General features: G+C 40.8%; 1 protein-coding gene across 1 annotated transcript in view; it reads left to right on the forward strand.

Moving 5' to 3' along the window:
• The first annotated feature begins 468 nt into the window (after positions 1-468).
• Positions 469-23,666, forward strand: part of FGF2 (fibroblast growth factor 2) — a 79,616-nt gene continuing 56,418 nt past the window's right edge. The window contains 5 exon segments of the mRNA XM_027567350.1: positions 469-512; positions 2,948-3,019; positions 3,180-3,330; positions 19,980-20,384; positions 20,386-20,824. Coding sequence (XP_027423151.1) covers positions 469-512; positions 2,948-3,019; positions 3,180-3,330; positions 19,980-20,384; positions 20,386-20,824 — 1,111 coding nt within the window.

Raw genomic sequence — 23,666 nt, forward strand, 5'->3', positions numbered from 1 at the left:
CATATCTGTCTTGTGTCAGTTTGATTGTAGGCTCCTAGATACAGAACTTGAGAGGGTAGAAGAATAAGTTTTTTCCTTTCCTACGCTTATCAGTATTACATTGCTTGTATGTCTTGCTTTGGGAATAAAAAAAGGCCCTAATAAAGTAATAATAGAAAGGGCATCAACTACAGTGATGGGAGTTTGGGAATACATAACATATAAATATAGGTATACATACACATACATGTATAGCTAGATAATTTTTTCTAATTGCCTTCCTTCCTTCTTTCTTGTTTAAATAATTTGATCCTAAAGCCAGTAGATGAAATTGAAGAAATGTAAATATCCGTATTGGAGAGTGGGTGCTAGAGACCCAGTGCAAGGAGATGGTACCCAAGAAGGAAGAGAAAGGCATTTGCATGGAGTGGGTGGTGGTAGCAGAGTGTGGCATGTGAGCCCATGCAAGGGAAGGACAGCATCCATACCATGGAGGAGCAGCTGCCAGACATGGATGTTGAAGGCAGAATGAGGTGAGGAGGATGTCCACTCAGGGAGCAATGGGAATGAGAGACATTGGGGGTGGATCCAGCAAACATGCCGAGATAATTGGGGGCCAGGTTTCTCACCGTTAGAAAAAGAGTTTACAAATATGGAAAGGGAGAAAATCAGAATACACCTGTGGTATGTAAAATTAGAGTTGGATATATCAGTGATTTTGTGTTTTTGATAGTATGCCGGTATGTGTATATACATATGTAGATAGATATTCCCTAGTTCTTTCCATTGAGAGAGCCTAACAGCAATGTCATTGCACTAACAGCATACCTACTGTTCAAATACACTACTAAATACCATTCTCTGCAAAAATTGAAACGAAAAACAAAATTAAAAAACCCCAGAGCTCTTTGAAAATATATTTGATTCTGGGGTTGGGATTTTAGAAGTGTAAGATAAGCCTTGAAAATTTTTGTGTGTGTTCTAGAAAGTAGTGTTCAAAGAATGATGGGATTATGTCAAAAGAACCTGAAAACCAACCTGAATGGGTTCCCACTAGCCAAATCTGGGACAATTTGAGCATCAGTAAGCAGTGATGGAGAAGGCAATGGCACCCCATTCCAGTACTCTTGCCTCCATCCCGTGGATGGAGGAGCCTGGTAGGCTGTAGTCCATAGGGTCGCTAAGAGTCGGAAACGACTGAGCGACCTCACTTTCACTTTTCACTTTCATGCATTGGAGAAGGAAATGGCAACCCACTCCAGTGTTCTTGCCTGGAGAATCCCAGGGACGGGGGAATCTGGTGGGCTGCCATCTATAGGGCCACACAGAGTCAGACACGACTGAAGTGACTTAGCAGCAGCAGCAGCAGCAGCAAGCAGTGATAGAAACAGATATTACCTACTGAAAAAAATAAGCATCCATGAGTTCATACTAATATACATAAATGGATGGATGAGGAGAAGAAGAAGCTTTTCCTTACAGTATCTGATGCCATGTATATAAAATGCTCACTACTAAATGTGGAGGGAATGACAGATTTAGGAAATCAACATTTGGCATCATAGTAAAAAATCTTCCAAGGCTTCTCGACAAAGAATAGAACTTTCAGAGGCAACTGATAAAGGAAAGGTAACTAGACTAGTAAGAGACTTCTTACCAGCAAACTTGATTGAATCAGACAGTTTGCATTTGTATTTACAGATCACTGGAGATATCCCTCTATCAAAGGCAGATCTCATCCACACATGAGAGCAAAGTAAAGAAATTTTGGTGTCTTGCAGAGGCTCCAAAAATATCCTGCCCATGTGCCTTTCTGAGAAAATGTTCCGATCAAATGAAACCCAAATCTCATGACAGGGAAAGTGAAAAGTTCAAGAAACATTGATAAACAAAGAATCTTCTAATATTTGCAATTATATCTAAATGGATAATGACAGTTAACTGGAGATTATGGTGATGGACAGGGAGGCCTGGCATGCTTTAATTCATGGGGTTGCAGAGAGTCGGACTGACTGAGCGACTGAACTGAACTGATACTCTGGTAAAAATTTTGAAACAGGAGAGAGATTCCGGGAGGAAAAACTCAATCACTGTCTGGGATTAAAATCCTATAATTACCTCATACAAACTCAAGATTTAGGCAACACTGGGAGGAAATGGGCAGTTAAATATTCTAGAGGTTTCACTTCAGTGGAAGGAGTGGAGAAGGATTAAACTAATAATACAGGGTGGTAAGAAGGCTAAGTTGTTACTAATTTTTTTGGTACATCAGTATAAATATTATAATAGTTGGGAAGACAACTATTAGTAAAAATGAAAATATACATGTCTGGTAGGAAATGAGCAAGTTGGAGGATGTTATTTAATTTTCACATATCCATAGAAATGTAAATATGACTGTTAAAGCCAGGAACATTATGAGTAGCAGATGGACATCCAATTTATGAGTAGAGGAGGAAAAGCTAAAAAGAAACCTTATCAATCTAAGTGAGGAAAAGAGCGAAAAGAAAGTATAAAAATGTACAATAAAATGGAAGAAATAAAGTTAACTATAAAAATTGTCATGATAAATGTGAAATTCTCCCATCAAAAGGCAAAAATTATCAAGTTGAGTTTGAAAATCAAATTCAATTATATTCTCCATCAGGCAGGGCCTCAGTAAAATGACACATTTGAAACAGGGTAATTTGAGAAAGGTTTATTCTGGAAGCTGTGGGCGGGGAATGGAAGATCCACAAGCCATGGTGTTAGAACTGGGTGAATACCGGCAGGGCTATTACCACTCTGAGGCCCAGAGGGACAAGGGGAGAGTGGGAATTTGGGGAATTGCCAGAATCTGGGAAGAAAGAATCACATCAAGTTGGACACCCTGCAGGGAGTAATGAGTCTCAGGTGAAGGTCACAGAGGTGACATCACAGGAAAGAGCCAAGAATTAACTTCAGTCTCCTTCTTTCCCTTCCCATTTAGCCAGAGAGCAAGGGAAGAAGTTGGTGTGGTCCCTCCAAGTCAGCCTCCTTGCAGGGACCAGAAAGATGAATGGTGGGTCCAGAGAGGCAAGCAAGCCAGACACCTGCCACCTATAACATTTACAAAAACCATACTTAAATTAAAGCAGTGCAGAAAATGTTGAAGAAAGGTACGTAGCTGTAACAGGATATTGATAGGACTTTTTCTATTATCTACAAGTTGTGGGATTTAGGCTGGACCCAAAGCTAGGGAGCTATGAGCTCCCTACATGGGAGATTACATGTTCTCCCACAAGAGAAGTATCTGGAAGTCGAGCTGCTAGAATATCCTCCCAGGACTTACTAATGGGCACACCAGCTAGTACCCTCTTCTTCCCAGTCTACGTAAAGGGAGATTTAGGGAATGGGAACAGTGATTTTTAGGCCTTAAGGAAAGCAATATTCCTGGAGATAAGAACTTGAAGAGATACACAAAGGTTGTAAACTAGGTTACTTGTGTCCAGTTTCTTGACTGGGTACTTGCTGAGTTGCAAAACACACAGGTCTAATCAGGTGATGCCACCAAAGTAGTGAATAGTCAGAGAGTCCTTGCAAGAGTAATGTGACCTCCTAAAGCATAGGTCATGCCAGAATGTGGACACTGTGTCTCCTTCTGGCCTGGAGAGCCTTGAAAATGGCCATTGAGTGAACCCTGCCAGCAGGGTCTGTGACTGGAGCAGTGTAAGAGAGGGCATACACCAATGAGCAAATACAAGGAGGGAGCACAAATAGGACTGAGGTCTTAGGCTCGTGGAATGTGGATGAAGTCTTTTTTGTAGTCATCTCTTTTGCTGTCATACAGTTGCTTAAGTCTTCAGCAATGAATGAAATCAAAGGCTCAAAACAGAGACATAAATGGGTGTAAGTAGAAGAGACAACCATTAGACAACCCTTGAGGAATTTTGCTTTAGAGGGAAGCAGAAAATGGGGTGGTGTCTAAAATGGGCTGTGGGGTCAAGGGAAGGGAGGGGCTTTTATGAAGATATACAAAGAGCTACATATTTTTATGCTGATGGGAATGATCTGTTAGAGAGCAGCAAAAGTGATGCTGGAGCAAAGCTCTTCAGTAAGGGAGAGGAAATGTGACCTCCTCAAGTGGAGGTAAGCAGGAACAGGCCAGCAGCCACATGGAGAATAGGGGCGGAGATACAGGTAGGTTGGCTGTTTGATGGTGCGAAGTTGAGGAAATTCTATTCTGATTGATTATATTACCTTCAGTGAAATAAGCAAAATGATGAATCAACTAAGAATGGGGTTTTTTGGAAGTTTTGAGATAAAAAGTGAAGTATTAAATGGTCTCAGAAATTGAAAGAGTTAAGGGACCAAGACAGTATGGTAGAATTTCCTGAGAAAACGGAGGATCTTGGGTAATAGGTCTTATTGACATATCCCACTGCAAGACAACCTGTCTCAAGTACATGATATCAATGCCTTGAACACACAGTCTTTCTTTTTTTCTGTGTCTCTTAAAGAACCCAGTTTCAGTTCTATAAATTGCTAGTATCCTCCTTTTTCATTTTATATGTGAACAATGATGTTGAAAGTACACTCGAGAGCAGCTGTCTTAAAGTATCAGCTTACATCTCCTCTTCGAATGTTTTGTCATTATACCAGAACATCTTCTGCAAACAGAATAATCTGACCCTAGGCACTGACACCATCACCCATCAGAAACCATGACCTATGATTTACGGGTGTGAATTAGATCGTAGACTCTCGAGAACTGACACCCCTCAGCAACTGCAAAATGAAGAAATCTGTATCATTTTGCTTGGGATGAGTGATGTAGGATTTTTTTTTTTTTAACGTAATGGCTCTAAGAGAAGACAAGGCCACACAAATTGCATGACTAACTCCTCTCAAAAGTTTGATATTTTTTTGCAGCCTACACGCTGATGTCATTAACAGTACTTAATACCAGTGAGGTGGATATGATTGCATAGTGGAATTTATTCTAAGTGGATCAGGAAATGAGGGAGAGAAATGAACATATTAAAAGGAAAACCAAATTTAAATACTTAAAATAATTGACCAAGAAAAATGATCAGTGTGTATTTTATCTTTTGTTTCTTTAAAAATATGTGTTGTATGGAAATTGTGATGAGCGGAAAAGAACAGTTCAAAGGTACAGGTACCTAACTGGGTTTTCCTGTCAATTTCCCCAAATGTCTAGCTCATAGGCGCCTCTATGGTTCACCTCTGCACAGATGAAAATCTTTCTTTAACAGACTAGAAGGCAGAATTCTGAATATTTATAGCCTGAAGTTACTGTCTGTGAATCTGGTAGCTTAGACCAGAGAATGTTGTTTTGAACACTGGTGATTTAGGCACTTTCCAGATAACATTTAAATGACCGTTTCTAAGCACTTGCCAAACTTGTGAAAAAATTTAAAAATCTAAATTAAATCAGTAGTGAACTGACATTTTTTGCATGCCAAGGTAATGCCCGAGGTGATACCCAAAGTGAATGTGGAAAAAGAGGGACGCTCATCCTGCTCTCAGGAAAAGTCTGAACTGACACAGCTTTTTCAAGCAAACTTGATAAAATGTTCTCCAAAGTCTTAAAATGTTCATTTATTTAATCAGAAGTATTTATTGAGTGTCTTCTATATCAAGTGCTAGAAATTATATTCTATCAGTAAGTGAGTAAACATTACACAGATAATTACAAGGGCAATGGGCCCTGTGAAAGAGAAATCAAAAGGACCTGAGACCAAAGTATTAGTCCTGAGAAAGTAATTAGAATTATACAATTACATATAACCTAAACAAGGAGAACTACTTATATGTTCACAAGCAAGGGATTAAATAAATTATTGTATATCCATGCAATGGAATAATGTGATGGAAATAAGAGTAAATTTACAGAAAAATACCTAATGACATGACAAATGCTTATAACATACTGTTAATGGAAAACACTATAAAAGTGTGCTATAAAAGTGTGTCCAGTATGACCCAATTTGGTGAAAACTAAACAAAACTATTTCTCAATCTCGATCCTTATCCGTCATCTATGAAAGATATACCAGAAAATACTACCAATGAAAATTGCTGGCTGGGGATATTAGAGCAATACCTTCTTCTTTGTGCTTATCTTCATGAACATTCTTGTAGTTTGTAAGAAGTAATAATAGTGAAGAAGTCTAGAATTGGGCACGGGATAAGTGACATTTGAGAGAGAAGGAAAGTATAAGGAAAGTATTATTCAACCACTCTTCTAAATTACCCAAAATCTGTTCTTGTGTTAAATTAGATCAACAGAATACAGTATTCCTGAAATACATTTTTTAAATCCCCTCCAGAAATGCTTTCACCAAGTTATAATTGAATGTTGAACTCAACTTTATTAAGGCAATCTGAAGAACATTTTCTTTCCTTTTTTGTGGTGAACGGAAGTGCAGCGTTTATTATAAGGTGCCAAACAAAGAGTCCAGGACAGTTAGTGCTGGAAGAAACCAAACTCCCGTATAGGTTTCAAGAAAGCAGTTTTTTAATTGGAGTTTGTTTGATTTGCAATGTTGTGTTGGTTTGTGCTGTACAGCGGAGTGAATCAATTATATATATATATAAAATAATATTTTATATATATAATATATATATATGTATCTATCTATCTCAGTATCTCAACTCTTTTTTTAGATTCTTTCCTCATGTAGGTCATGACAGAGTATTGAGTAGAGTTCCCTATGCTATTCAGTAAGTCCTTATCAGTTATTTATTAAGAAAACATTTTTAAAGGCCAAGTGAGGGAGGGTGGTTACAGGGTGTGTGATTAACTTGTGTGCACTTCTCTGATTGCTGGTGACAGGGTGGTGTCACAGGGGTCAACATTATCAGTCCTTACACTCCAGTAGGCCTGAGGGCTGCACACTCATGTTCATCAAGTTTAACACTGTCTGTTTGGTGGGGGTTTTCACAACTGTAAAACAACTCAGAATACTATTATATAGGGACTTCAGAGAGGAGCTAAAGCAGATGATATAGGGGATGGGCCTGTCCCAGGAAGGTCACATCGAGTCCTGCTCTGTTACATTCAGTTCAGTTCAGTTCAGTCACTCAGTCGTGTCCAACTCTTTGCGATCCCATGAATCGCAGCATGCCAGGCCTCCCTGTCCATTAAGACTGCATTATGGTTCAACTTCTCCTCTATCCTACCTATTTTCCTAACTCCTCCATGGTGCTAATCCTAAATGCCCCTCTCCCCCTGCCCCCACCTGCCTCCAAATTCAAGCAGACAAATCTCCATTTGAGAGCCTATTTCAAGGGACCCAGACCCAAGATGCCATCCAATCTGATCTTCTTGTTTCTAAGGTAAGGTTGTATTGCTATAAGCTTCCCTCTTAGAACTACTTTTGCTACACCCCACAGGTTTTGGGTCATTGTGCTCTCATTTTCACTTGTCTCTAGGTATCAGTGATCTATTAGTTGTTTAGTAGCTTATTGTTTAGTCTTCACGTGTTTGTGTTTTTATAGTTTTTTTCTTGTGACCAGTGTTAGTCACTCAGTCATGTCTGACTCATTGTGACCTCATGGACTGCAGCCCACCAGGCTCCTTTGATCATGGAATTTCCCAGGCAAGAATACTGGAGTGGGTTGCCATTTCCTTCTCCAGGGGATCTTCCTGATCCAAGGATGGAACCTGGGTCTCCTGCATTGCAAGCAGATTATTTACTGTCTGAGCCATCAGGGAAGCCTCTCCTCCTATTTTTTTTTTTTTTTTGGTAGTTTATTTCTAATCTCATAGTGTTGTGCTCAGAAAAGATGACTGATATGATTTCAGTTTTCTTGAATTTACCAAGGCTCACCTTGTGGCCCAGCATATGGTCAACACTGGAGAATGTTCCGTGTGCACTTGAGAAGAATGTGTAGTCTGCTGCTTTTGGATGGAATATTCTATAAATACCCATTAAGTTGAACTGGTCTAAAGTGTCATTTAAGGCCTTTGTTTTCTTGTTATTTTCTGCTGGATGATCTGTCCATTGATGAAAGTGGGGTGTTAAAGTCCCCCACTATTATTGTGTTCCCATCAATTTCTCCCTTTAGGTTGTTAGTATTTGCCTCACATATTTATGCCCCTCTGTTGGGTGCATATATATTTCAGCTCAGTTGCTCAGTCGTGTCTGACTCTTTGTGACCCCATGAACTGCAGCACGCCAGGCTTCCCTGTCCATCACCAACTCCCAAAGCTTGCTCAAACTCATGTCCATCAAGTCGGTGATGCCATCCAACCATCTCATCCTCTGATGTTCCCTTCTCCTCCTGCCTTCAAACTTTCCCAGCATCAGGGACTTTTCTAAGGTGTCAGTTCTTTGCATTAGGTAGCCAAAGTATTGGAGTTTCAGCTTCAGCGTCAGTCCTTGCAATGAATATTTGGGACTGATTTTCTTTAGGATTGACTGGTTTGATTTCCTTGCAGTCCAAGGGACTCTCAGGAGTCTTCTCCAACACCACAGTTCAAAAGCATCAATCCTTCGGGGCTCAGTTATGGTCCAACTCTCACATCCATACATGACTATTTGAAAAACCATAGCTTTGACTAGACAGAACTTTGTGGGCATATATATTTATAAATGCTGTATCTTCTTGGATTGAACCCTTGATCATTATGTAGTATCTTTCTTTGTCTAAGTCTTTGTTTTAAAGTCTATTTTGTCCAATATGAGTATTGCTATTCCAGCTGTCTTTTGATTTCCTTTTGCATGGAATACCTTCTCCCATCCCCTTACTTTGAGTCTGTAAATGTTACTAGGTCTAAAGTGGGTCTCTTGTAGACAGCATATATACGGGTCCTGTTTTTGTATCCACTGAGCCAGTCTCGGTGGTGCATTTAATCCGTTTACATTTAGGGTAATTACTGATATGTAGGAATGAAAAGAAATTAAGACAGCCCAAAGAGACCTCTGGGACAACATTAAACACACCAACATTCACATTACAGGGGTCTCAGAAGGAGAAGAGAGAAAGGACCTAAAAGAAAATATTTGAAGAGATAATAGCTGAAAACTTCCTTAACCTGGGAAAGGAAATAGTCAACCAAGTCCAGGAAGTGCAGAGTCCTAGGCTGGATAAACCCAAGGAGGAACACACTGAGACACATAGTACTCAAACTGACAAAAATTAAAGACAAAGATAAATTATTAAAAGCAACAGGAAAAAATGACAAAGAGCACACAAGGGAACTCCCATAAGGTTATCAGCTGATTTTTCAATAGAAACTCTACAAGCCAGAGGGACTGGCACAATATTTTTAAGGTGATGAAGGGGAAGAAACTACAACCAAGAATACACTACCCAACAAGACTCTTGTTCAAATTTGATAGAGAAATTGAAAGTTTTATAGACAAGCAAAAGTTAAGATAATTCAGCACCACCAAACAAGCTCTACAAGTGCAAAAGGAACTTCTCTAGGCAAGAGGCACAAGAGAAGGGAAAGACCTACAAAAAATACGCATGAAAACATTAAGAAAATGGTGAAGAACATTATTATAGTTCAAAATATTGACCCTTACTGCTCCTTTTATTTCTTTTTTTTGGCTTTGCCCCAAAACTGTCTTATAAATGTCTCCTTAAGATATTAACATTCCATATGTGATGTGTTCAAAGTTCAGAGAAATTATACCCTTTTATCATCTGCACACTAAGCATGTATTAATGAAGCCCAGTTATGGTAACTTTGGGGGCAATTATTTACCTATTGGTTTCTACTAATCACATGATCTTTTCTTTTTCTTTTTTCGGTATACCAACAAAACTGATAACCCCGTGGCATATAGGATCTTAGTTCCTTGACTGGGGATTGAACCCATGCCCCCTGCATGGAAGCTCAAAGTCTTAACCACTGGACCACGAGGGAAGTCCCATACTCCTTTCATAAAGAGCCACTGGACAGGTTTTTAAGAGAATTGATTCCAGGAAAGAGGTTACTTTTCACTGAGCTTTTATCAAATAGCACACATTTGAGAATCTTACTTCTTATTGCCTTGTCTGCCAGAAACATTAGAGCTAAATTCAGGGATCAATTAACATAAAGATCTAGCTCCTGGTACAACTAGTTTTGTCCTTTAAAGTGACATGTGCTGCTCATTTTTATAATTTTAAGCTCTTCTGTCTTTTAATAGGCAAATTCCCTCAAATTGTCTTTCTAAATAGACATGCAAGGTAGAGGGATGTCCAGATGCTCTATAGTAAATAAACACAAAAAAAGGGAAGTTAGGACTCTTTTGCTCTTTGTACATATCCATAACACTAAAGTTTTAAAATAGTCATCCTTGTAATAGTCAATATGCTTTTCCTAACTTGTTTAGCCTTTTACATGAATAGTGAAAACATTAACTTTATCTCAGCCTCCTTGAATTATAATGGTTTTAAACAATGGCACCCCACTCCAGTACTCTTGCCTGGAAAATCCCATGGATGTCCTCCAGGAGCCTGGTGCGCTGCAGTCCATGGGGTCGCTAGGAGTCAGGCACGACCGAGCGACTTCACTTTCACTTTTCACTTTCATGCCTTGGAGAAGGAAATGGCAACCCACTCCAGTGTTCTTGCCTGGAGAATCCCAAGGACGGGGGAGCCTGGTGGGCTGCTGTCTATGGGGTGGTACAGAGTCAGACAAGACTGACGCGGCTTAGCAGCAGCAAACAGAATCTTTACTATAACTTCATTATTCTATTAGTAAACTGTTGGTCAAAACATTAGTTTTTCAGACAGCATATTGTTTTGGAAAGTTTAAATTAATGAAATACATTTTCCTATCATAGAAGGAATATTGAGAGAACATTTGAAACCTTTAAGTCTAGTCAATTCTGGTTCCAGCTTTTTTTTTTTTTAATCACTACTCTTTCTTTCTGTATTACTTTTGTGAGATGACTTTAACCTTTAGGAACACTAATTTGGGATGAAATTTCGTATTCTCCTAATGACTAGGGGGTGAAGTGTCTAAATGACCTTTTTCATCTCCAGGGAGATGACTGCTATAGGTCAGGCTTGAGGTCATTGGCTAAAGAATTACAAAGAAAGTCATAGTTTTGGCAGATACAGATAAAGCTACCACAGATAAAGCTGATGCTTCTGTGATGAAAGAGAAAAATATTACTCCTCTCCTCTGAGCATAAATAAACATTGGCTATAATCAGCCAGGTTTGGTGGTTTGGAGTTTAAAATATTTCTAAATTTGATACACATTACCATATGTGGTCAGGTTAAAGTTATTGATGTCTGGGAACATTTCTGGGAAAACAGAAATATTTCCAGAAAAAGATAAAGAATCTTAGAACTGTAGAGATGGAAGAACTCTATGGTAGTCTATTTGGTATCTAGAAAGGCTAACGCAGGTTCGTAATATGCAGAAACTCTCTCTGGAAAACTGAAGTAAGATTGTTTTTGCAACTTCTTGCTGTAATGCACTTTTATTCAGCCTTTCCATAAAAGAAACTGATGAAAAGTAGGAATTTGCATGATTACCACAATACATGATTATGGTAATCGATGTTGCCCTGTCCTGAAAACTGTCTTGTCAATGTCTCCTTAAGATATTAACATTCCATATGTGATGTGTTCAAAGTTCAGAGAAATTATGCCCTTTTATCATCTGCTCATTAAACATCTATTAATGAAGTCCAGTTATGGTAACTTTGGGGGCAGTTATTTACCTATTGGTTTCTACTAATCATGTGATCTTTTATTTTTCTTTTTTTGGTATACCAACAAAACTGATCTCCTTAGGTATAGATTTACATGAGTATTGTAGGCCTGGGATTAGGCGATTGAATTTTTAACTTTCATGTCATCTTTTTTTTTTTTAATATATTTATTTATTTGAGTGTACCAGGTCTTAGTTTCAGCATGTGGAATATGGTTCCCTGACCAGGACTCAAACCTGGGCCCCCTGCACTGGGAGCACAGAGTCTTAGCCACTGGACCACCAGGGAAGTCCCTTTGTCATCTTTTTTAATTGACTTTTCTCTAACCAGATTTTGCCATGCTATACTTGCTCAATTTATTCTTTTTTAAACTTAGAAGTAGAATTTTACTATATCTGCTAATTTTATCTTAACACTTATAACTTGTAAAAAGGCTTTTAAATTTTTATTTCATCATCTGTACTAAATTGGCATTCCCAGCTTTATGATGCCAAAATTTGAACAAGAATGGCACCTCTATAAAGGCGTGAGCACTGTTCATTGGTAAGAATATAACATAGTACTGTCACTTTGGAGGTGAATTTGGCAGTGTCTTTTAAAATTAAAATTGAAAATGCAGGAACCCAATAAACCCATCACTAGATAACAGCTCTGGAGAACAAGCTGAATATATGAGCATGGAGACAAATACAAAGAAGGATCCTACACCACTGTTTGTAATGGCCAAGATTTGTGGACAGCCTAAATGTACATCAGTCAGGGAATGGTTAAGTACTATGGATATATTCCTTGGGAATACCCTGTAGCCATTAAAATGAGCAAAGCAGATTCATGTTTAGTTATGACATAAAGAATTCTAATACATACATTGAGCAAAAACAAGTTACTGAGAGTTAAGGAAAAATGATAGCATTTAAGTAAAGATACATATACTCATTGGGCTTCCCAGGTGGCACATTGGTAAAGAAACTGTCTGTCAATGCAGAAGACATGGGTTCGATCCCTGGGTGGGGAAGATCCCCTGGAGGAGGAAATGGCAACTCACTCCAGTATTCTTGCCTGGAAAACCCCATGGACAGAGGAGCCTGGCAGGCTATAGTCCATGGGGTCACAAAAGAGTCAGACACAACTGAGCACGCACACATGCACTCATACTAAATAATACTGTGTGTTTTCTATGGTATACATACATATGTAAATGCACAAAGGAAAATTTGAAATGATGACCAAACTGAGAAAAATGGTTTGATCTGGGGAGAAGTGGGAAGTGCCTGGGATTGGGGGTTGAGTCCAAGGGATACTCTCACCATTATCTGTAATGCTTTCATTTTCTACAGAGATATTATATAACTTAGTATTACTATACAAAATTAATCTTTAATTAAAACCCAACAACAAAAAGAAACCTAATTCAAGTTATCAATAAAAATGTTTAAAAGTAAAACATCCTTAAACCCATATTAAAAACATACTTCTTCATTTTATAGAAATGACAAATTAAGAAATGGGAAACCAATTATAAGACATTGGCTGCCTAAAAAGCCCAGGAACATCTTCTGAATGGAGGAATCTCAATGTGCCTTTGTGGAATTTTGGGGTGGGTGGTGATGGGTTAGTTACTAAGTCATGTCTGACTCTTTGAGACCTCATGGACTGTATAGCCCACCAGGTTCCTATTACCATGGGATTCTCCAGGCCAGAATACTGGAGTGGGCAGCTCTTCTGTTCCCAACCCAGGGGTCAAACCCAGGTCTCCTGCATTTCAGGCAGATTTTTTACCATCTGAACCACCAGGGAAGCCCAAGAATACTGGAGTGGATAGCCTATCCCTTCTCTAGGGGATCTTCCCAACCTAGGAATTGAACCAGGGTATCCTGTACTGCAGGCGTATTCTTTACCAGCTGAGCTACCAGGGAAGCCCCTATTTTATTGTTTATTTCCAGTCTGTTGCAACCACAAGCAAAGCTGAAGTGTGTGTATTGACCAAAAAGTTCACTCCTGTTTTTCTGTGAGATTTCTATATGTATGTCTCTGTGCCCATCTGAGAACTAGACCACTATATCTGATTCTAGGTTTAATTTGCATTTCTTTCACTCCCATGTTTTATATTTTATTTGTATTTCTTTTTCTATGAACTACTTGTTCGTGGGCCTTTGCCTGTGTTTTCTCACTAATACTTAAGGTCTCTTTGTATTTTAGATTAACTTTGATTCACAGATAATGTATAATTTCCCAGCTTGTCATTTGTGTTTTGACTTGGTTTAGAGCAGGGAGCTGTGGCACTGGAGGGGGTACTTGTGTTAAATTTATGTAATTGAAGGGTTCATTCATATAGCTTTCCCAAAATCAAGGAGCAGTCTGTCCCAAAGGTAAATTCAGGTTCCCACTTCTTGCACTGTTGCTTTAAAATGACAAGGGTTTTTTTCCTCCTGTATTTTGCCCATTAAAAAAAACCAACAAAACTGCCTTGTATTGACAGTCAGGATGCCCCCCTTTAATTTCAAATAAAGAATAGATGGACAAGGTAATTGGAATCTCTCCAACCTGAGCAGACCACACAGAAGATAAAGCATAACATAAAGAAAGGGCCTTTCTGTAAGGGGCATCTTTGAAATGTATTCATTATTAACAACAATTTATTTGAATGAAATTAATACAAGGAAGGCTGAGCTCCTCTGATTTAATAGCTTTCTCCATCCAACTCTTACTATAGTATCAGATCAGATCAGTCGCTCAGTCGTGTCCGACTCTTTGCGACCCCATGAATTGCAGCACGCCAGGCCTCCCTGTCCATCACCAACTCCGAGAGTTCACTCAGACTCACGTCCATCGAGTCAGTGATGGCATCCAGCCTTCTCATCCTCTGTCGTCCCCTTTTCCTCCTGCCCCCAATCCCTCCCAGCATCACAGTCTTTTCCAATGAGTCAACCCTTCGCATGAGGTGGCCAAAGTACTGGAGTTTCAGCTTTAGCATCATTCCTTCCAAAGAAATCCCAGGGCTGATCTCCTTCAGAATGGACTGGTTGGATCTCCTTGTAGTCCAAGGGACTCTCAAGAGTCTTCTCCAACACCACAGTTCAAAAGCATCAATTCTTTGTATAGAGCTAATTAAAAAACATAGAACATATTACTTCTAGCATCCCTCTCTTTAGTAGGTAAAAATAAAAGGCATTGTAGTTGTCCAGTGGTCCTCAGGGAAGCCCAAGATAATTTAAGGGTAAAAGACATAGTGAAGTTTTTATTTTTCTGATTTTAGGAGTTGATTCTGGGAAGGCAAAATCATAGAGCTTATGAGAGGAGACTGATCACTTGATTAATACAGTCATAGATGCCTGAAAACAGTGCATGATTGTAGCTTGACTGTCTGTTTAGAGTGACAGTACAATATTTAAAAATAAAATGCCCTGAGGTGGCATAATTAAGCTTCTTGGCTATTTCAGGAACTTCGGTATGTTTGTTGTTACTTACCTGTTTTAAGAAATCAAGGACACAAAATCTACATAAAGCACAAATCATTATTCTGAGACCAGAACCTGCCATGTAGGAGGGAAGGTTAACAATAACCTTTTCCTGCCTCTCGTGGAGATGGAATAGAGGCGCTCACTCTGCTGATGGTCATGTGGTGACTCGAGAACTGGTTAGACGATTTCTGATATACTAGGCTTTGGAAGTCAGTAATTTATGTATTTTAGTAAACTTTCATAAGGAAATGGGGTTAGTGTGATTTCTTTCAAAACTGGTTAACATTTAGAGTTCCACTGTCATTGATCACACCCATGCATAATGTAGATAAAAAGTCTGGTTTTTCAAAAGAGCTTTCTAAAATGAAACTAGTGCATGTGTTCATTTAGTATATATTAGTTCAGACTCTGCTTATTGCCACTAGGTCCAAGAACACAGCAATGTTTAGGGCAAAAAGATCTCTTCCTTTAAAGCACTTTATATTCTATTGAAGTGGGATGACTGATAACATATAAGGAAATGAATAAATAAGATACAATTTTAGATAATAAGTTTTATGTAGTAGTGAGTAGCCAGAGATTATTTTTAGAAAATAAAAATAATTTGACTATCTGAAGTAATCAGTACTAACATTTTAATATATCTCATTCTAATATGGGCTTTAACAAATTTAACAAATGGATTATTATTCTATAGTTTTGCAAACTACTTTCAATTCACAATATATTATAAGCATTTGTATTCTATTATAAAACTGTCTATGTGGCTTCATGGAACACATTGGTTTCTATGACTATAACATGATTTACTAAAATTAATTTGTTCATCTTTATTTATATTATCCTTCATTTTTTCTCATTATGATCAATTCACTGAATACCAGGGTTGCTAAATATATACATATGTGATTTTTTTTCTTGAGAGTAAATTTCTTACACCAAAACTGTTGGCCCACATTAAATTTACATAATTTCAAAAATTTAAGAATGTGATGCACACATTGCCTTTTCAAAACACTACAATAATTTATCCTCCCATCTGGCAGTTCATGAAGTTTCCCATTCATCCTGTTTTTTGGTAACCTGCGTTAATATTATTTCTTTTTTTCTCTCAATTTCATAGGAGAATATTTCCATTTTTATTTCAACATGCATTTCTTTATTTTTTCTAAGATATAATTCACATACCATAAAATTCACCATTTTAAAGTATATAGCTTAGTGTTATTTTAGTATTTTCACAAAGTTGTGCAACCATCACCATTATCTTAACTCCAGAGCTTTTCCATCACCCCCACTAGTGGTCACTCCTCAGCTGCCTCCTCTCCCACCCCTTGGCAGCCACTCATCTGCTTTGTATCTCTGTGGATTTTTCTCTATTCTTGACATTTTGTATACCTGAAGCAAAAGTTGCTCAGTCGTGTTTGACTCTTTGTGACCCCATGGACTGTAGCCCAACAGGCTCCTCTGTCCATGGGATTCTCCAGGCAAGAATACTGGAGTGCGTTGCCATTCCCTCCTCAAGGGTATCTTCCCAACCCAGGAATTGAACCCAGGTCTCCCACATAGCAGGTGGATTATTTACCTTTTTTTTTTTGTATACATGGAATCGTGTTTTTCTATCTGGCTTTTCTGCCTTCACTGTTACAAGGTTCATCTATGTTTTACCATGTATGGGTACTTTATTTCTTTTTATCTGCCTGCGATGCAGGAGACCAGGGTTCGATCCCTGGGTTGGGAAGTTCCTCTGAAGAAGGGAATGGCAATCCACTCCAGTATTCTTGCCTGGAGAATTCCATGGACAGAGAAGCCTGGCGGGCTACAATCCATAGGGTTGCAAAGAGTAGGACACGACTGAGCGACTCACACACACACACACACACACACACACACACACAATATTCCATTTTATGGATATACCACATTTTGTTTATCCATTTGTCAGTTGACAGACATTTGAGTAGTTTCTACTTTTTGACTATGATGAATAATGATGCTACTAACATTCATTTATGTGTTTGTTTTTGTGTGAACATAGTTTCAATTCTCATGTGTGTATGTAGAATTAATGAATGGAATTGATAGGCCAAATTGTGAAACTTTGTAATTTTTTGAGGAAATGCCTGACTGTTCTATATATTGGCTATACCATTTTATGTTTCCCCCAGCAATGTATTGAGGTTCCAATTATTCCACACCCTTGAAAGCCCTTGTTATCCTTTTTTTTAAAAAATTATAGCTATCATATTGGGTGTGAAGTGATGACTCATTGTGATTTTGATTCACATTTTACTAATGACTAATTATATTGAACATCTCTTCATGTACTTATTGGTTATTTTTATAGGTTCTTTGGAGGAATGTCTATTCAAATACTTTGCCCACTTTTAACTTAGACTGTCTTTTAACTGTTGAGCTGTAACAATTCTTTACATATCTCATCATATATATGATTAGCAAAATTTTTTCCCCATTCTCTGGACACCTTTCATTTTCTCAGTAGTGTAACTCGGTGCACAGAAGTTTTTGATTTGGATGAAGTACAATCTATCTGTTTTCTCTTGTTGCTGTCTCTCTGGTGCCATATCTAAGAAACCATTGCCTAATCTGAGGTCATGAAGATTTATACCTATGTTTTTATCTAAGAGGGTTTGTAGTTTTAACTTTTAAATTTAAGTCTATGATGTATGTTAAGTTTTTAATAGTGTGCTGTTCTTATATATTTATTTGTCCAAATGAATTTTACAATATTGTTATTTAGTTTTAAAATGGTGCCAAATTTTTAAACTAATATTGTTTAATTTGACATTGTTATTTTACTGTATGTTTCCATCCAGGAACACTTAAGTATTTTTTAAGTTCTCATTAAATCTTTGTACTTTTCATCATTTAGATTTTGAACAATTCTTATTAATTCCAAAGTAATTTACCTTGGTGTTGAGAAGGAAATTCTGGAACCTAATTTTTTTTTTAATAATGGGTTTTGTATCCATCATCTTATAGAATTCTATTGGTTCTAGTTTTTTTTTCAAAATTACTTTTATATTCATCCTTAGAGTTGGGTAAAATGAGAGTGTAAGTAAATTGACTTCTCATGGTTCAACTGAGAGCAAATTGATTGCATCTAAGAGTATTGTGTCTGTCTTTGTGTATCTACAAGTGTGTGTTGAGAAGAGTCTGGTTAGGAACATAAGACAACTTTCTTAAGGATGTCTTCTTGGAATTAATGCTATTTGACTTAGAGACCTAGATTCCCAGAGCTGGCTTATCCATTTCCAGTGGTATCTCCTCTCCTGGTTTTGCAAGGATCTAGGAAACAAGAGGTTATTGTACATGGGATGCAGTTCCACAGGACCTGTGGTCCATTAGCATACACATTCCTGTTGCTGCTGCTAAGTCGCTTCAGTCGTGTCGGACTCTGTGCAACCCCATAGATGGCAGCCCACCGGGCTTTCCCATCCCTGGGATTCTCCAGGCAAGAACACTGGAGTGGGTTGCCATTTCCTTCTCCAATGCATGAAAGTGAAAAGTGAAAGTGAAGTCGCTCAGTCCTGTCGGACTCTTAGCGACCCCATGGACTGCAGCCTACCAGGCTCCTCCGTCCATGGGATTTTCCAGGCAAGAGTACTGAAGTGGGGTGCTAATGCCTTCTCCAAGTATACGCATTACTTAACTGCTTGTAACTGTTCCCCAAATTTTTGGATACTACTGTGAAATAAATAGTTTGGCTTAGCTTTTATCCCTTTGTTCTTGGAATACTCAGGTTTCTGTGCACAGATTTCAAAGCTTGTTCAAGTCTAACTTGATTTCAAAGTAAGTGGCAACTCAATTCATGCTGCAGTAACTTTAAGCATCCCTGAGGATTCCCACAGAGATCTGCAAGGGAGCTGTTTGTCTTAACAGATTTTGGAGACAGATGTCCGAGAACATCCATCAGCCCAGAGAAGAGTATTCCTTGGTTCTTAAAGCTCCAAAGAATCGTACTCCTATTTAACATTCTAGAAATGTGTCTAGAGTTAAACCCATCTCAGAGCCTTATGAACAAATGCACCATGGATAATCTTTTGAAAGCAAACAAGTTCTTAAATAGAGGAACTTCTGTATTCTCACTTCTTCCAAGAAGCTTTCCCTTACTCCTGCCTATCCTCAAGCTGAATTACTCCTTGTCTGATATCTCCTGAAACTTTTTACTCGTCTATGGCCTTGACCTGTTCTACTGTTAATAGTATTTGTGTTACTCTTGGTCCCCTTGTATCACCTTCACTGTGCCAGAAGACCCTGTTTGATCGGGCATCTCCCACTGCACTTACTGAATGCTTTGCACACCGTAGATGCTCAGCATATGAAGTTCTAAAGATGAGTATTTTGCTAATCTGTAGTGCCCGTTATATTCTACTGAAAAATAAAGTGTAATTAACCTCAATTTTGTAGTTTGGGATTTTCAATAAACTACCCTTCCTCCAAAAAGTGCCTAACAGTTTAGCTAGAACAAGACATTAACATGCTTCAATCGCGATAAGGATTCGAGGGCCATTTTCATCTTTGCACGTTGACTATTTCCAGGTTAGTCAGAGAAAAATCTTTTCCTCTCTGCGACTCAACCCCTTCTCTGGCCTCTCTCCCCCCTCCTGTTAGTAAAATACTTCAGCCTCCGCCTCCCATGTTAACAGTTTGTGCCAGTGCGTGCCCCTCGTCTTTGGGTAATTAGAGACGTTCAAAACGTATTTTGACACACAATCCTCCCTGACTTCAATTCCTCTACTTCTTTGGGGTGGAAATAGTTGCTACGCTTTGAGACGCTGGCAGAGAAAAAGACTGGGGGAGAAAATTGCATTTAAAGTTTGAAAAGTTGAGTCACGGCTGGTTGCTCAGCGAAAGCTCCGCAATGTAGAGAAAGTCGAAACGTGGTTTGGGCTGCGCGGAGCTGGGCTGGGGCGACTTCTGGGGAACCGGCGGGGTTCAGCCCCTAAAGCGGCGGAGGCCTGGACCAGGGCCTCCCGCCGCGTCCCCGCACCTCCCCCGGCCCTGGCTCTCCCCCTCGGGCTCCCGGGGCACGGATGTCGCGCGCTTGCGTCCTGCGGCCCGAGCGCCCGACCCAGACACCCGCCCCAGAAAACCCGGAGCGAGTAGGGGGCGGTGCGCCGGAAGGGAGGCGGGCGGGGGGCGTGGGGGGTCGTGGGCGTCTGGGGGTGGAGACCTATTAGATGTGACGCCGCGGCCCAGCGGGTAGCAGACCGGCGGACGCGGTGCCCGCGGATCCCGGGTGCTGCGGCTTAGGGAGGCGGCCCTCCCAAGAGCGGCGGCCGCAGAGGCATCCAGCCCTCACCCCCCGATCCCGGACCGCCGGGCTCCCCGCGCTCTAGGGCAGGCGGAGAGGGAAGCGGCCGAACAGCTCGAGGCTGGGGGCTCGCGGGCGCGGCCGCGTGCCGCGGGGAGGGAGGCTGGGGGGCCGGGGCCGGGGCCGCGCCGCGGAGCGCGTCGGAGGCCGGGGCCGGGGCGCGGCGGCTCCCCGCGCGGCTCCAGGGGCTCGGGGACCCCGCCAGGGCCTTGGTGGGGCCATGGCCGCCGGGAGCATCACCACGCTGCCAGCCCTGCCGGAGGACGGCGGCAGCGGCGCTTTCCCGCCGGGCCACTTCAAGGACCCCAAGCGGCTGTACTGCAAGAACGGGGGCTTCTTCCTGCGCATCCACCCCGACGGCCGAGTGGACGGGGTCCGCGAGAAGAGCGACCCACACAGTGAGTGCTCCCCAGGTCTTCCCCGGTGCCGTCTTCGTCCCCTGCGGTTCTCTCCCCCGCCCCTGCCTTCCAGCCTCCGCGCTCCTTCTTCCTCTTCACTGTGACCCCGGTGGGACTTGTGGTTTCTCTCCGCTCGGCCCTCGGCGGTTTCGGGCTCACCACTCGCCCCCCTCCTGCCCCGAGCTGCGGTGGCGGTAGACGCTCCTCCAGGCTTTGGAGTGTGCCGGCTGCTCAGCAAAGCCAGTCCCCTGGGCCCCGAGCCCCCGGCGCCCGGGCTTTGCGGGCGGCTCCCTGGGCGCAGACAACCTGTCGCGTCGGGGGTGCCCGGCGGCTGAGCAGAGGTGAGCGGCTCAGCGAGGTGCCGCCCGCGCCCCGAGCCTGAAGTTCCGACCGCTTCTATGGGATGCCCGTTGTCTCCGGGGCAAAGCCAGGAGGGACCGCAGACCAACTAAAAGGTCCTTGTTGGAAAGATACCTTGCATCAGGTTTGAGGATCAAATGAGAATTTGAAGTGCGCAGAGGACTCAATTTACTAGTCTACAGTTGCATTTTCTGTAAAAATAATAATGATGTATCTGTGGTAATAGCAATAAGATTGGTCTGAGGCGTTGGTTGTCAAACTAAGAGTGCATAAGAATCACCTGGAAGGTGTGTGTGTTGTGTGATTCATGGCTGAACCATCTCCCAGAGTTTCAGATCGCTTAGGTCTGGAGTGGGGCCTCATTTGCATTTCTAACTACTTCCCAGGTGATGCTGATCTGGGAGCACAGTTTGAGAACCCGCTGGTCTAGAGAAAGGGGAAGGAAAGAGGTATAAAATGGGCTGATAAAAATAGATGAGTTTGAAGTGAGACAAAGAGATCAGGTATTTTTAAACTGTCATCCTGTAAGTGTAGGTAAAACATGTTTTGAAAGCTGTTTGTTCTGCCATTCCTTCCATAATGGTTTTCAGGTGGAAAACTTGATCCTCTTTTTTTTTTTTTTTTTTTTGCCCAAGTTCCGCAAGAGGCCTTCTTTACCTTGTGATGCTAATAGTGCGTCCTTTGGGGCTCTCCAGGTGGTACTGGTGGTAAAGATCCCACCTGCCAGTGCCTGGGATGTAAGAGGTGTGGATTGGATCCCTGTGTTGGAAAGATCCCCTGGAGAAGGAAATGGCACCCCGCTCCAGTATTCTTGCCTGGAGACTCCCCATGGACAGAGGAGCCTAGTGGGCTACCGTCCCTAGGGTCCCAAAGAGTCGGACACTGAAGGAATTTAGCAAGCTCTCACTCCGGGATGAGACTTAGGAAGAGGAGAAAACTCTGCAGCCAAACCTAGCTGACAAATTCGGTAATGGGAAATGTCCCTTCATAAGAATTGGTCTTTATTGATTTCAAAATAGCAACAAGCAAAGGATTCAGGTCTGTAACTTTTTTCGGGCCTGCCATAATTAAACAATTTTCTTAACCACTTACATTATCCAGTAAAACTGAAAAGATGCTTGTAGCCCAATATATCGGTTAGTGCTCTTTCTCTATTTTGGTAACTAGGTTTCACAAAATTATCTTTCTGTGTGGGGTTTATTCTGTGCTTGTCTGCCGGGGTAGCCCAGCTGAACACGGCAAGGTGCACATATGTCCCAATTAATTTTGCTCTTTTCTAGTATCACAAAAAGTAGTTTGTTCTTTGACGAGAAGACAGAACTCTTCCCCCAGATTAGGTTTATACTGGAGCTTCCTTTAGTACATTTTCTTCCAGACATTTTATGAGTTGCAGTATTTTCTTTGCCTTCTCAATACCCTATTTCCTTTAAAACAAAACTGTATAGGGGCTGGGCTTTCCAGGTGGCGCAGTGGTAAGGAATCCGCCTGCCAATATAGGAGATGCAGGAGACACTCGTTCAATCCCTGGATTGGGTAGATCCCCTGGAAAAGGGAATGGCAACCAACTCCAGTATTCTTGCCTGGGAAATCCCATGAGTGGAGGAGCCTGGCAGGCACAGTCCAGGGGGTCCCAGAAAATCAGATGTGACTGAGCACACAGGCATGTATGGGAGTTAGTAAGGATAATTCTGAATTGCATATTACATTACCACCCTTTTAAACACAACTATTAACTTTTTATTCCCAGTTTGGGGCTGGGCCATCATTACTGTATTCTTATTTTAACTTCATGGTCTGAAATAGGATTGATACTCTCCAGGGGACATTTGGCAGTGCCTGGAGATGTTTTCACTCATGCCTGGAAGGGTGCTACTGTCATTTGCTAAGTAGAGGCCAGGGATGTTACAGTGCACAGGACACCTCCCTAATCGCTCAGCAAAAAATTAAAAATGTTCTGACCGTAAATGTTAATAGTGTTAAGGCTGAGAAACCCAGCCAACCTGATAACTAGCTCGTAGACCTTTAAAGGTAGAGAGTAGAGTACTCATCCAGACTTGTGGAGAGCACTGATTTTTAAAAATCACCTTGTACCAGGTGGTAGACTGACAAGAATAGAAACCTGAAAATGATCAATTTAAATGACTTTTGTATAGGCCAACCTGGACATATGTTTAATTAAGGACAGTGTTTTTTTTTTTTTTCCCCTGACATATCAAAGGTGTACTGATAGTTGACAAAACCAGGAGGAGACGGGTAAGAAATATATAGGAAAAACAATGCCATATCAGTATCCTCTTAACCATATCCCCTCCATTCCCCTAAAGGAGCAAAACTGATCGGCAAACGTGGAGAAATAAAAGCTGTTAATGCTTGCTACAGCTTCCCACCGAATTAAGGTTCAGATATCTAGACATATTTGAAACATTGGAAAATCCAAGGCCCCCTCCCTCAAACTCATTTGTCCATACACCCAAAATCTATC

This window comes from Bos indicus x Bos taurus, chromosome 17, assembly GCF_003369695.1.
Source record: "Bos indicus x Bos taurus breed Angus x Brahman F1 hybrid chromosome 17, Bos_hybrid_MaternalHap_v2.0, whole genome shotgun sequence".
NCBI lineage: Eukaryota > Metazoa > Chordata > Mammalia > Artiodactyla > Bovidae > Bos > Bos indicus x Bos taurus.